Raw genomic sequence first — 16,038 nt, forward strand, 5'->3', positions numbered from 1 at the left:
ACGGAATGTAGCACCTTCGCTGTCTATTTGTAGTGGGTGTGGGAAGGCATGTGGGATACACAGCATTCACTCCGCAAGGCACAGCGTTTAAAAAAGAAAAAAAAACATGTTTTATTGGACACATTCACACAGGTAGAGAAAGGTAAGTTCGTCCAGGTGCAATCACCAGATGATTTAATCCTGTCAGCTGCGAGGAGAGCGCTGACCCTGAGGCCATTAGAACGAGGCTCTTCTGACTGACGGGATGAAAACCTGCTGTGTGATGACAAAGGAGTGCCAGGGTGCTGAAAGCTTCACTTTATGAATACTTATAATCACGGCCACTTCCTGTTTAACAGCACGCATTCAAAACATGCACATAGAAATCATGAAGAAGAGGGGTAAGCAAAGTGGGTCCTCCTGGGCTTCAATGACAAAATAATTACATATTGCACCTGTTAAAGACATGTTGAGCGTCATTGACTACAGTGACCCCCCCCCCCCCACACACAGACTGTCAGACTCAAGAAGTACACGCGCGCACACACACACACACACACACACACACACACACACACACACACACACACACACACACACACACACACACACACACACACACACACACACACACACACACACACACACACACACACACACACACACACACACACCGCAAAGCTACCAAGAGACCCAAAGCCAACACTCAAATACAAATGAAGTCAACTATAACGATTTTCAACTTGATTTTTTGTTTTTTCTACCATCTTCAAAGGCATTTGATCTGCCTCCCTCGGCATCTAGTAGTCATATGTTGGCATGCTAGGTTTTAAAGCCCGTAGTCTCTGATCTTTACTGACTTGTATGTAGTTTTAATAAAACATAAACAGTTTGCTTGCCTGCCGCGGAAAAAATACATGCGAAGGTGAGATCTGTCATAAATAAAATAACCGGTTATTCCATGTCTACGTCCAGAAAGACTAAAGACAATGAGCAATCGAGGACAATCACGCGATCGCTAACTTTGGCTATCTAGACGCAGGTCATCTGGTGTAGCACTTTGAGGTATTATATTAATTAGAACTCAACAGCCACTTCTGCAGAAGGAGATGACACTATGGGGAAATTGCCGCCCCCCCCCCCCCAACAGTGAGCATTTGGCTAAATTAAACTCATTTTTCACAAGCAGAGGCCAATACATGAAAGAAGGAAATTACCTTGATAAGCTATTACATATTGTGTGGACTTTAAAAAAAGAAGGTGTTATCAGGAGAAGTCAGAACACAGACGTCACAAACAACAAAAAAAAAAAAACCTTTCAGAACATTTACAAAACTGACATGCCTGCCTTATTATTAAGGAGTTTTAAAGAGCTGTAATTAATGAAAAATGAATACAAAAAATCCCCACAGGGTTGTCAAGGTTCGCCTGCCACTGCAGGGAAGCCCATTGAGAGGACAACTGAGGTCAGTGGTTTGCATCAGCCTCCACAGGTGTATGGCTGTCCAGAGGCCGGCGGCATACATTCAAACTGCAGGATCGGCAAACACCTGGTCTGATACCACGAAAGCAAAGCAATCCAACTCCATCTGCTAGGTGATTTTTCGGAGGGTAATTCTGGGATACTGCAGCCTACAGAGCCCAGACAATAGACTGAGCCAAAACAAAACCTCACGGGCCTCCAGTGGCATAAAATAAGTTTACGAACGCTACACCAAGGAAGTTCCCCCTTTTTCAACAGAAGCGTGAGGTTAGAGACCAAAAGCTCCAATATAAATGTTCTGAATTCAATCTCACTCAGGCACAGGCACCCACATTCCCTTCCCTGCCTTCTTTGTTGCTGTAAAACCAGCCTTGGACTAGACCTGTAGAAATTCAAGGAAAAAAAAAAAAAACCTACTTCTGCATTATTTTCTACATGCACTCGAGGTTACAGCCCCGGCTTGAATGCTACTTATGAAATTCGAGCATTCCCGTTATAAATTGGGAGGCGGTCACTGCACATTTGAAAAGCTGTGTGTGTGTGTGTGTGGGGGGGGGGAGATTCACTTAATGCAACACTGAATGGCAGGTCACACTAACAAAAGCCCTGAGCCACTCATACAAGGCCTATTTGATCACAGTCCTTCAGAGAGCTATCTGTCTTTGTCTCTCTCTCTCTCTCTTTTGCCGATATCTGTGCCTCTGCCTCTCCGTCCCACCCTCTCGCTCAGAGCCAGACCGCACTCAGTCAAACCGCTCGTTTCTACACTGCTGCACGGTGCAGAAGTGCAGCATTATTCTATTAAGTGGATTATTTCAGAACGTCTGACCTTCGACAGGATTGTCATTGGTGATGAACCAAGACGAAATGAGGAGCGGCGATGATGGGCACGGACCCTCGATGGTAGTTGGCGGGATTGAGTGACAGATAACAGCAAACCAGTAGATACAACACAGTAGCTCAGGCTGGACCAAGAAGGTTGAGACAAGGCAGGAATAAAATACAAGTCGGGAAGGAAAATAAAAGAGCATCAAGAATGAGCCAGGATCAGTGCTTTACTAGAGGCTCATTGGTGCTAAATAATATCAAAAAGGACAAAACAACTGATAGACATATCACACTAGATGAATAACTTTGTTTGTTTGGTTTTCAATTAAACTTTTTTCTCATCATATGGCGATAAAGAAAGTATTGTTTCACCAATGTTAACTGTGCCACTGACAAATATTTCACAAGTATTTTGCTTGAAATTAACTTTAAAAATGTATCTGTATGTCGAAAACCAGATCAAATTACTGTAACAACAGCTACATTATTGCAAATCCTAAAGTAAACCTTTTCCACGACATTTAATACATTCACAAGTGGAATTAGATTTAATGGTAACTGCTTTGTAGTTCTTTACTTTGAGTAACTGCTGAGAAGAATTTCATCTCAGTGATGCTGTTAGCAGCTGCTCAGCCCTCACTTCAGTTGCCGATGAACTAACGTTGGCTAACGAACCATCTTTGGCCAAGAATCACCAATTTACAAGACACATAGGTGACAGACAACATATTTATGTTACAGTTTGGCAAACGCACACACAATAAATGTTGATACAGCTTATATACACAATCTAAAAGAGAGGTTGTAGTGACGGGACATTTTAGGTTTTACGGGCGTTATAGTCACAATAGCACTCTCTGGATCAAACTGTCAGCCTATCGTGCAAGGCGTACACTATAAAATGCAGATCGGCAGAGATCTTTTCCAGACGTGGTTTGTGCGCGCGCAATTGCAGAATTGCGGCAGTGTATGGTTGATTGCGTGCAGCGTAATGTCTCAGGGAGACATCGATTATTGTTTCAATGTATGTTTTAAATGTCCTTTACTTTTGCCTTCATGCTTTTAATGGTTTCATGTGAAGCACTTTGAATTACCTGGTTGTTGAAATGTGCCATACAAATAAACTTGCCTTATCTCTTCTCCTGCACTCAGCAGCTAAGGTCATCACAAGTTATATCCGCCTTCAGGAAACAAAAGTAATTGACAGATACTCAAACGGGGAAACAAAGATGTAGCACGTACTGCGTGCTTGGTCACTCGAGACGAACTGGGAAAGTGGTTCGGCACAGACTGACAATATCAGCAAAGAGAAGCGTCTTGCACAGCGCTGTTAAATTTAGTCTGGTTCTTCTTCTCTCCCTTCCTCCTCCTCCCTCCACTGCAGAGGCAGCACAAGGCCACGAAAGATTGGAGGCAAAGTGACGTCCTCCGGTTTATCCTCCCTGAAAGCCTTCGCGTGCTCTCAGTTCCACATGAGGGATCTGATGAAAGCAGTTTGTCAGTACGGCACTTAATTATCAGCCAGAAGAAGAGCCTCTGATGCTATCCTCCGACAATGGCTCGGAGCAACCTGCTGACTACAGCGCCCACTAACAATGAAGAAGCGACTGCAGCTACTAATGGTGACGGGGTGGTGCCAACTGTCCACTTAGGAGTTAGACAAATAAAGTAATGGCAAAGAAAGCTTTTTGTGTGCTGCTTCAACGTATACTCTTTTCACTGTCTGCTTTAAGTGGCATACAGAGCACACTTTACATCCTCGTACCAAAAATGTAAAATGCGATGTTTGGAAGACAAACTGAAAAACAGTCAGACTGCAAACACACGATATATAGAGGAAACACAGACGTTCTGACCTTCATTTCTCCTGCATGTCGACACAAACATTACAGAGCTTAATGCTGCTGCTCAATATGCACCTTACCACCAGACTGCAAATGAATAAAACAGTCACATGCATTCCTTAACCTTCTATCTCTGCATGGTCATATTCTTGTGACTGCTCAGTGCTGACTGTTGGGAAACAAATAGTGACCGTGGCTACATACTCCTGTTATTTCTGTGCAAAACATAAATAACTAAATAAATTCTACTGAAGTTGATATAGTTAAAGAAACTCCAGCTTTAGAATCAAATATGACATTTGAATCATGTACGGAGGGAAATGTTTAGCACCACTCATGACTAAAATCTCCTTGTACAGTTGAGTGTATTTCCAATATGACTTGAAAAAGGTTGGAAAAGTGAAGATGAGCGCGATAAAGGCTTTGTTGTCTTTGTCTGTAACTCACTCAGACACTTCCTACAGTCATCCTCTTCAATACACTCGGCTACTACACAAGCAGAGGGGGAAGTAAAGCCGTTGCATTTACCTCTATCTGTATTAATCTGATCCAATGCTTAGCTTTTCATTAACAGAGTACATCACAGTACACGTGCATGACAGACACAGGGCGATGACTCAGTGGAACCTCGGATTCCCACGCTAACCTGTCAGCAGGGAGCAAACGGCAAGAAGAGACGTCACATTTTTGACCCTCTGCTCTGCTCTCACCAACAAACTCTGAACAAGAGAAGCTTTTTTTCCCCCCGTAATGTCTCTCACATTCGACGTCCTTCTGAAAGGAAATCACGGACTAGACCTACAGTCCATTAGACAAGTTAATGCAGAGCTGCCAGACTTGCTGACCCATTAATAATACATTGCAGTGGTCAAAAGAGGCCAGACACCTCGGTGCACCCCTTCACCCCTCTACACGGCCACATTAATGGACTAATTCAGATGCAATTAACTGGTGGGGGGAGGCTGTGGCCTTGGGGCTCGTGGAGCACAGGCTGAAGGGCTTACAGCCAGGGCTTGGATTATAAACACACACACACACACAAAACTATTTACATACAAGAAAGGAGCAAATACATTCAGTGCTACAGCGTTTAGCTTTCACCATTGGATACCAGAAGAAAATGAATGAATGCATTTACACTAAATCATCATATTTATTCGTAGAAATGCTATTTGTAAATGTCTTTGCTACATAATCTGTTTCAGCCGATTGTTTCGCTAAAATACTTTCCTAAAAGAAACACGGGAGCCAGACATATTACCACCTTTGAGGTTGATATGGCAAACAGTCGCCTGCGTACACATCCAGCAGATGCTAAGTAACATTAGCTTTCACGTGGAGTCGTGTTTGTGACCACCCAATGAATGCAAGTCCAACGTGTTCTTTAAGCTCAGTTTTGGTTTCCACCAACTCCTGAGAGAAACGCTTACACTGCCCCCTGAAGTGCGATTTCATATCATCAGATTCTTGTTTTTAACGTTTGTCCATTACAGCGAGTTTTATTCAATAACGCGGCTGCAGAAATCGGCTCTTTTGAGAATGTCACGTTGACAAATGAGCAATTACAGGAGCGAATTCACGCATCACATCTGTGGCCGGCATGACCCGCGATTAGCCCTACTGATGCCGAATGTGAGATGCTAGAGCCGAGCCTGTCAACACATGCGCCTGGGAAGGCAGCGCAGCCCGCTCTGGCATGTCATCCATCACCGGTTCCACTCGGCTGCCACAGCTGTGTCACTGTCCCCCCCCCCCCCCCCTCCTCCTCTCACAGACTGCTGACCCCACTGAGGACGCACCAGCAGCATGATCAAATATCTGGCTGGGATAAGAGACAGCCTGCTTCACTGACAAGGCAGGGGACAAAAAAAACAAAAACCTTTCCCTACATATCCTCTGCCATGGTGACATCTTTATAAATAAGCTGCGTTCAATGGCAGCGTCGTGTAGAGCCACATGGCTGCTCGCCTTTTGTTCCAAACTCGAATTATCGCGTCACGCTGCAGCTTACATCCATGTCTGTCCGAAATGTTACCACTTCATCGTTAAAGTCACCGTGTGTGTGAAATTGTCAGAATTTGCATAAGAATTCTTGAGTTGTGGCCAAAAGTGTGTGGGAGGTCAGTTCAACTTGGAGCGCGAGTTGATTATTTGTGCCAAATTTGAAGAAATCCCCTCAAGGGCTCCTGAGCTATCGCGTTCATAAGGACGGGACGGAGGTGAGGTCACACTGACCTCAACCGTTGACCAACTAAATCTTATCACTTCATCCTTGACTCAGCTTTAAGAGATTCACTGCAGGCCTTTGTGAGATAGCTCGTTCATGAGAATGGACCAGAGCGATGGATAGCAGGACGGAACACTAAAACAGGATGCCTCTGGCCTTGGCTGTAGCTGGCGCGGAGGCATAAAAAAAAAAAGCAGTGAGGAGCAGAGTGAAGCCATTAGCTGATGCAGAAGACGACGCGGGTTAAGTAATTGCCAGAGAAGCGAGAAGGTGGATTAAAAAAACACCAGCAAGACGTATTTCCAAGATGATTACTCGCCCTGCAGATGTTATCAACATGGCGATCATCAGGGCTGACGGTCCTATCAGATGTGCGTGACCTGCAGTGTGGATGTAAGGCAGCATGGCTCCCAGTGGATGTTCAGTGGAGGGTTTACCTCAGTCAAGCTACAGACCTTTGACCCTTTGAATCAGCACTCTCAGGTTGCCGTATACTTTTTTTCAAAGATCCTTCCTTTAGACTCCGCTAATTAGTGCTGCAGCCTCGTTTCCTTTCATTTCCAAAAAAGGAACCGCTGTGCGCGCGCTGCAGTATTGGCAGATAAATGAGCTGCATGCATCACAGGAGGCAACCGTTCTTTAGGGAGAGCCGGCTACCTTAATTATGAATATTATTAATTACACTTTTAAAAGACCAGGAGAAGTGAGAGAAAAAAAAAAGATTTATTCAAATTGAAATCACACGTTTACTTTTCTAGAATAAACCTGATATATGGACGGAGCCGGTAGCAGTAGCCAGTCTAACCCACCGTAGATTCATTTAACAGGGAAGATTCCAAGGACTGTGATCTATTTATAGCACTAAGAATTCATCAGCGTTCCCTCGCTTTTCTCTGCCTCTTTGTTAAGGCAGAAATCAGTGCGCACACAAGAGGCCACGTTAAAAGGCACCATCTGTGATCCCAATGTCAACAAAAAGGTAGCCCGATATTCAGAATGGTGCAAACATCACGGTGCAACGCCGTTCTTCAGTCAGACATCGGCTTATTGGCGGTTTCCTGGAGGAGAGGATTTGATTTTACCCCAACCAATCACTGGACCAATGCTTCTGGAGGCTGTGTACAGTTAGTGCGAGTTAATATTCATATTTACAGAGAACAGCAGCTAATATTGAGATACATTTGCCCCTAAAATATCACACATGGCTTTGTGTCCAGGTACAGGATAGACAATGTGAGCGCATTGTTTTCTTGTTTTAGAGAACAGAGGGGCATCGTCACCGTTATAAAATGGACAGATGTCAAAGAAACAGTCTTCATTATCTTAAGACAAATAGAAGAGGCAGTTACGATTTATGGAAGACTGTGCTTGCTCAACTTAGCTTGTGTGTACTGCAGGTAGAGGAAACTAGTTAGCCAACTATGAACATGTTCACTGTGTATTCACACTGTAGTAACTTAGTTTAATATTAAATTCAAAGAAAAAACAGCTTTGATTTTACAATTATATCATCAGTTGAGGAAGAAATGTGTAAAACAGAAATGTCATCTAAAAATCTAAGTTTTTCTGCTCGTGAATACAGAAAAATTACCGTTCAGGTTTTTATTCTTCCTCCGAACAAACACTCGGCACAGAGCGGATTGTTTTAAAGGATGAAAACGTTCCCGACTTCTTTAGAGAGGGTGGCAGTATTCACACACACAGTCTCAGCAATATTAAGCTGCGACTGTACATATGCTGCATTACACAAAGGCGACAGCAAGCCAAGTAGAAAAATGATGGAGGGCAAAAGGCCACTCACTGGGAAAACCAAGTTAAAATACAGGGAAAGCACTATTTTAGTCTTAAATCTTCCTGGCCACGGACCGATGACTAGAGTTTCTGAGCAGCTCCCCAGCAGCTTCATCTTCCCCTCTGAAGACTAAGAACTACCTCTCGATTTTCCCAGTTTGGAGTTGTTTTGAAATGTGCCTCAAATTCCTTACAGTTCACAACTTTGACTGTGACACCGGGGTTGATTTTCCCGCCAAGCTGCGCTTCAGGCTACATATCTGTGACAAAGAAAGGGCTCGGCCCTGGAGGTGATGATCTCAGTCGCCACATAAACAGACAACTCTGGAAAACACATAGAAACACAGATCCTGACCCTCCCTGTCTAATCTATATATCCAAAACACTATGCAACTGTACCTGTAGATCAGGTGTCGACTTCAACAGACGTCATTGTCACAGAGGAGGAAGTTCACTGAATCGATTGATAACCAGGTTAACAGCGTTTACAAGCCGTTATGGGTTAATGAGTGCTTAAGAATATATGGTGTAGCTTTTGTTATCCTTTTTTAGACCTATATAGCAAACACTCATTAACCCAAAAACAGCTTATATGGCCATAGCCGTGACTGTCAAAAAAAAAAGAAAAAAAAGACCGCTACAGTTTCAAGTAAAAGTAAAGCCGACTTCTCTACACAAGGCCTGCAGGCCACGAGAGGAAGCAATCGAAGCCTCGGGCCTTTTATGTTCTGCAGTGCAGTCAGCACTTCACTCGGCGGAGTGTGGGGACAGCAGCTCCGTGCCAAAACGTATCCGTGCCAAGGCCTGCCAGCCTGCTCTCCCCGCCCACTCTAAGGGCCAGAGCGTGAGCGGTGGGGCGCCGGTAGGCGGGTGCAAGGTGAGGCTGGTGGGCGGGCGGCCAGGCTGGAGCTTCCTGACACGGGAACCCGCCTCACAGCAGGATCAAACTGGCTGCCGAGTGAATCACTACCGCTCCCACTACCTGACAGAGTCGGTGCCGAGCCAGTACGCTGCCACTAATACCGTCTGTACAGTTTAAAAATGCTGCTGTATCACATGACCACTCTATGGACTGCATCTCAGCTAAAAGGTGCATATGACACGGGACTGTAGACGAGTGAACTTCACGAAAAAAAAAGGGATCATTTTGGCGTTGGTGTGCGAGTTACAGAGCAGCTCTAAATATGCATCAGTGCTACTGAAAAATTCAGTATCAGCAGAGTGCTTAAAATGTAAATGCTTGCTTTACGGTGTAATGATGATACAAGCTAAGAAGAGTAGATTAAGGTATCAGGGAGTCAAGCACCGAAGCAATTTTACACTTTCAGATTTCAGGCCCTGCAAACCCAAGCTTGAGGTGGGAGATAGGGGCAGGAAGCACACATTCTCATACCTGACCAATCTTATTTAAATAAGCAACAGGGGCAGGGATTTTCTGAGCTGTGGCTAGTCACTAGTCAGAAGCAGGAACATTATCTCCAGAGTAAATAATGTCCTGGAGGAGCAGTAGCTACCCAAACGGCTTCTTAAAAAATAGAAAGCCGCTCCAGGCCGCTATTATTAAGCCTCAGATCCAATGGGATGTTGAACCTTTGATCTGTTTAGGGTACTGTGTATTTGCATTTTACAATGAGATCAAAGCGAGGTCCAGGGCCCCTGCAGAAGGCAGCTCTGCGAGATCATGCGAGAGCTACGGGCCTCTGTGAAGCTGCAACGGGAGACTCAATGTTTGTTAGGCAATCAACAGTAGAGCCTACGTTCTCTTCAAGCTAATTTCCTTTCCTGTACACAGGTGTGGAAGAGGAGAAAATAAAAGAAAATCATGCCAGTAGCAACAATCTCCCCACCAGTTAAAGTTCAAGAGCAAACATTTCAGGCGTTTTTTAACTGGTTGAGAATTGCTCCAGATTTCTTTTGGCATTCTTCACCTGGAAGAAATGCAGAGGGGAATTTACACAGCGCCTGAATTGAGCCTGGAAGCAGCCGGGAGGAGGTTTGAGGATCAGCATGGAGGTCAACGTTTGAGAGTATATGTGGAGTCTCTACTCAATACTGTTCCTGACCACTTTTTTTTTTTTTTAAAGAAAATATACCAGAAAAGAAATTGCACACACCGTCCCTCCTTCTATGACAGAGGTGAGTAGCGTCTGGAGAAGGACTGCGTACAGTTCAGAACATTTAGGGAGGTCTGTTAGCTTGAATTAGTCCATCCAGTGTGAAGACATGAGTGCAGAAACACCAGAGAGCTCAGATTATTTCAACACAGTGAATGTATTTGCAGATACCAATAATGTCAATAGTTGGAGAACTTGGAGTAAAATATCAGCTCAAATGTATTTATTGTAATACCTTAACAGTGACTGCATGATCTGAAGAGTTATTTAATAAATCACACATAACGTAGAGTACCATCTTGATTAAAACTCTCATTGTAAATTACCAGAAAATCAAAGCCACTCAATCCTTGTCTAAAGGAGAAGTACTTTAATATTGAAGCTGTTATCTTACGACAGGTTAAAGAATCTCACCAGACTGCACTGAAACATCTGGTAATTTAATGTTGTCAACAAAGAATACAGACTCAGGTCATTGGTTCACTTTGGCATCAGAGACTTTAGCATAGAAAAAAAAAACAAAGCAACACTTGCTTCAATAAACTCTTAACCACTGCGGTCATGACGCATGCACAGAGGTTGACGAGGGGAATATCCCCTCCCCTGCATCTTCTTCAAGTGTCTTGAAGCCACGCGTCTGCAAATAATTTTTACGGCTATTGCCCCACAAACAGTTGGATCGAAAGTGAGAGAACGCTGATTCACCATTAATGACACGCGAGACAGCATCCGTGAAGAGACGGAGCAGATCTGAGAAGTTTTGACAACAGACTTTAAGACTAAATTCAGCTCTTAATCTATTAATTTAATAACTAATAAAGAGAATCCACAGTTTTAAATATTAAACCAAATTCTAACAGTTGTTATGGTATCTTAAATGCTGAAACTGATTAAAAGTCTCATCTTTGTGAGGCGCTCATGGTGGGGTAAAAAAATACCTGGTTTTCTGACCTTAAAGTGGGAGAAGACTACTCCTTTTAATCTCAGAACATTTCCCGTTACGGCTTTGAAATGGAAAGGACCGGGCAACAGATATGAATTATAATCAGGAACGCATAGAAACAGTACACTGACTGTAGACAAGTATCCTGAAGGAGGAACAGAGGGACACAGAAGCCACAGTATACCAGCAGAATGGTACTGAAGACTGCTGGGACTGAACCTGCACAGCATGAATCAAAAGTACCTCAGAGAGCTGCAGACAGCGGTAAGAAAAGCAACCTCTAATTGCTCACTCATAGATGCCGAACGCATATTCTGCACTCTCGAAGGCAGCGCTCACGTTCTCCGACCTTGATGAATTATCCGTTTTTTTTTTGTTTGTTTTTTTTTGACAGCACTTATTGATATTTCTTAAAAGAGCAGGCTAATGGGGTTCTATTGAGATTATTAAATGAGCTGCCGGTGCTCGGATTAGCCCCGGTCTCATCTCGCCGGCACAGCTCGCATTATCATACAGAGCAGACGCATGCGTGCGTGGAGTCCCAAATTCCTGCGACTGACATCTCCGGGGGAACAGAGGAGCAATGACTACATCCGACCTACATTCACCCCACCCAGGCATGCTCGCTGCCAACTAATTACACACACACAAACATGCATATACTCAGTCACACTATAGGTAGACTCGCAGCATAGCAATGGTTACAGTGCAGGGAAACGTTACTGCCTGTTACAGAATGAAACTATTTCATATTCTATTAGGTTTTGCATGTTAGACGCTTCTCTGACTGTACAAGCTTCCTAGTGACCTCCTGGTGTTTGGGAGAGAACTTTTGCACGGGCTCAGATGAAAATATAATTTGTGTGATGGGATGTGAAAATACTCCCGAGCACAAAAAAACATTAGGAATAAACCGAAGGCTACTGAAGCTTGCTCAAACGCCCCGGGCACGGAAACAGCATATTGGATTTTATTCAAATGTCTTATGCATTGAAACGATTTTATAAACACTCTATACACATTATTTCAGTTATTTACATTCTCAGAAGAAACCCACGGTAGGGAAAACACCCCGTTAACAAGAACTGAGAGAGAGTTGTGACGCAGGCTCTCGCGTACGAGCACATCTTCAAACCGCCTTTCATCGTTTCCTGTGTTGTACAGCATCCTGGTTAGACTGATGTGGTTTCTGTCACTTTTAAAATGGGGGCTATTTCTACAGTTGCAGCCCACATTACGGTCAGAATGTGATGATCTACGCACGCCTCCCTTAAACTAGAAAGTACCTGAAGAGCGTCAATCTCACCCAACGCTGACTAATTCTATAACTCGCTCTTACACCAGTTACGTCAGAACTCTATTACACACGGACAATAAACGCTTACCGTCGTCACTGTATAGAATTATGATAGTTTCATTTATGTGGTTAAAAAAAATCCCATCAAATCAAAATCAATTGTTCCGTCGCCATCGGCCCACCTCGTTTCATGGAATCTAAACAACCCTTGTGCCAAGGATTTCATGTTTAAGGGTTATAAATGTTTTCAGGAGTCACTAGAGAGCAGCATCTATACAGAGTGGATTTTCCTATACTAAAATAAAGTAGTCAATTTAACGCATATAACGCTGTACTTACTGTACAGCTAAATATAATAGCTATTTGTATTGAAGTTACCAACTGTAGCTTTAAAAGTGAACATTTCCCATGATCCAACACTGCTTGAAACGGCATGCTTACTTCCAATTTAAAATAATTTGCCCTGGTCAGTTAATCCCCAAGAGGATTGAACCCATTCGCTGGGTAGCTGCCAAGTGCGTTTTAGACAGACGCATGGATACAAAGACAAAATAAAATGAGAAAATAACAGTTGAGCTGCTGCATTTTAGCCACACCACAAACGTCACGTTTAAAAAAAAAGCTCTTATTTTATACGCCAGTTATCAATTAGGATCTTGAATGACATTTTATTATTTGTAGGCATTTTATTATTTGTAGACAAGGTTTCAAATGCATGTCTGATATCCCTCAGTGTTTTCTGAGCATGTGAATCATGAAATCAGCAGCTGATTTTGTGATAACGCTCCACTGAACAAAATAACCGAAGGCATATGAAGAGCAGTGCATATTAGTCGAGCGTTGATGAATTAATACCATGTAGTCCTTCCTGCTCTAACTACAGGGCGACTGGAACTGGGTGAGAACATCTCCAACCCTGCCAGCAGCACCAGTTTGATTCCCATTGAGGATCGCCCACTCTAAAATATATAAGAAGTGTTGTGTCTTATTGACAGTTATTTTAGATGGGCCGGTCAGTTACACCCCCCTATTTCAGAGCAACAAAGTCTGTGGATGTGCACCAAGACTTCACCAAGACCACTTCGACCCACATAAATGATGATTCACTCAGAGCTGCTTACTTTAACAGATACAGACGATGAGTAGGCTATTACATGCTCTGCAACCGGATCTGTTAACAATCTTAACGCAGCAAGCAAAACCAGCGGTAAACACTGCTGCAACCTCGTGCCAATGTCTAGAGCAAAGCGTTACTGTACAATGAACGGTTAAACTTAACGCTTAAGAAGGTGGGCGGTATACAAAATAAAGAGCAGAGTACAAATGTCTGATACTCAAAGCAGGAATCCGACTGACGGCAAACACGCCGCTACGTTGCTGCCCACTAAATAAGGGATGATGAAGGTAAAAGAGGAAACAAAGGACGCAAAGTGAAACAATTAATTTCCTTTCAAAAGGCCTTGCCACAAAAACTAAAATCCATCCATTTATAATAACACATGGTTTCTCATCTCCCTCACCCCCCCACACACACACACACACACACACACACACCTCCATGCAGCCTGTACACACGCCAGATCTTGTCGCCGCAGGAAATGGGCTTCATACATCTTGTCTGACTGCAATAAAGCAGAGCCTAAGATTCTATTTCCAATAAACGTTGACTGATTGGAAAACTCATTCTAATATCAATTTCCATCTGGGCCCTTTAAAAGGCAATCAGCATAGCTTCATCTCGGTATATCATGGGCTCCTTGAGATGATGACACAGCACTGGCTCTCTCTTCTGCATAATGGCCTTCTCCTATCAAGGCATCTGCAATGAATAATACCACCCATGAATGGGCTATTTAGTCTGTGTTCGCACAGATAGGGGCCACTTCTCTGAATATTAATCCAGGGTTTTACACTTCATATGCTTCTCTCAGGGCTGCACCATTCTTCATTCGGAGGAGTGAGGCACTTAGTGTGATTTGGCGCGCTCGTAGTTTCTCTCAGAGCTTTCTCAGAAGTGACAATGGTGATTACCAACGGCATCTCACTTTGTTTAAGATGCCCGGCGAGCACCAAACAATGATTTACGTCAAGGAATATCAATCTCAACTTTTCCTCCAGGCTGTCCACAGTTTACTACCAAACTGTTGAGTCAAAGAAACATATCCACGAGGAAATGAACTGACTGGAATTACTGTCTAAGTGTAAAAACTAAACAAAAGCTCTACAATTACCTGTCATATTTGGTTTGGCATAAAGTGTGTTCAAGTCAGAAGCGCCACTATAACCAGAATGCAACTCTATCGTCACCATGATGGCAACACACTTCAACATCTGCTGTATCGGCTCAAAGTAAAGAACAGATGGCTCTTTTTCTCACCTTCCAGCCGCTGCCCGCCTCCCTGTAGTAGGGAAAGTTATCACAGATCCACTGGTAGATCTCGCTCAGTGTCATCTTCTTCTTTGGCGAGCTGTTGATGGCAAACGTGATGAGGCTGGCATAGCTGTATGGCGGCTTGCCGTCCTTGTGCTGCTGCACCTCCTCCTGGTCCAGCGTGGTGTTAGGGTCCAGCAGGGCGCTCTTCTTGCCCATGCCAGGCCCGTGGGCACTCTGAGCGTCCGCCTTGCGGATGGCCGCCTGCATGGTCAGCTGAGGAAGCCAATCCATGGAGGTCAGGCTGCTCTCCAGCTCCGACGTCATGCTGACGGCAGGCTGGGCCGGAGGGGGGTGGGGAAAATGTAGAGGTGGATGCTGTCTGCTGACTGATGCAGGGGGGACCAGGTGTGGAATAACAAACAGAGACAGGTTGAGGGTGAAGCCTTCCTCAGCTCAAGACATCAACATGGCGTCTTCTAAAGGTCAACTCTGGAGAAACAGGAAAAAAAAGACATGCCTTTATAAGTCAGCTTTTCGGTTTTTTACAAGGAATACATGGGATATAAAAGACATGTATATCAGCAACACTGCGGAGAGCGAAAATAAATGCAAGCGAGGAAGCAACTCTGAACCGTTGGGCCAACATCAAAAACCAAGTGTCTCTGTAAAGTACGCTTATGTTAGCTGTGCAGCAGATCACAAGCCCACCACTTGCTGCTCTCAAAGCTGACTCATAGCTGGGACTCCATCTGCACACAGAGAGAGAGAGAGAGAGAACGTAAATGCCAGGCAATTGTTTTCACAACTGCCAGCCAAATGGCTCAGGAGAAATTCCGACTCTCTTGAGGGTAGTAAACCCCCTCTCCTTTCTTCCCCGCCTGCCAGCCTCGTCCCCTGCCTCCCCCAGACGGAGCCCCCTGCCGTAAAACAAGCCAGCGTCGTCTCGAAAAATCGTCCTCGGCCCTGTGCGTGTCAGCCGTGCTGTGCAGAGCGCAGCCTGCAACAGCCTGTCTGTCCCTCTCGGCACACTGCCCTCCCCGTCTTAAAATAGAGCGGCAGCGTAGAAAGGCCTAAAGTTACAAACGTAGTTGAACACGGGGATATGTGGGGGGGAGAACATTCTGAGCGGGATGACACTGCAATCTAGCTGGGGGGGAG

At 44.3% G+C, this 16,038-nt stretch overlaps 1 protein-coding gene across 1 annotated transcript in view; it reads right to left on the reverse strand.

The window, feature by feature from the left end:
• Positions 1-16,038, reverse strand: part of foxj3 (forkhead box J3) — a 68,284-nt gene that overhangs the window by 26,614 nt on the left and 25,632 nt on the right. Inside the window, exon 2 of the mRNA XM_079296209.1 lies at positions 14,884-15,369. Coding sequence (XP_079152335.1) covers positions 14,884-15,204 — 321 coding nt within the window. The 5' untranslated portion in view covers positions 15,205-15,369. The remainder of the gene's footprint in view (positions 1-14,883; positions 15,370-16,038) is intronic.

This window comes from Melanostigma gelatinosum, assembly GCF_949748355.1.
Source record: "Melanostigma gelatinosum genome assembly, chromosome: 3".
NCBI lineage: Eukaryota > Metazoa > Chordata > Actinopteri > Perciformes > Zoarcidae > Melanostigma > Melanostigma gelatinosum.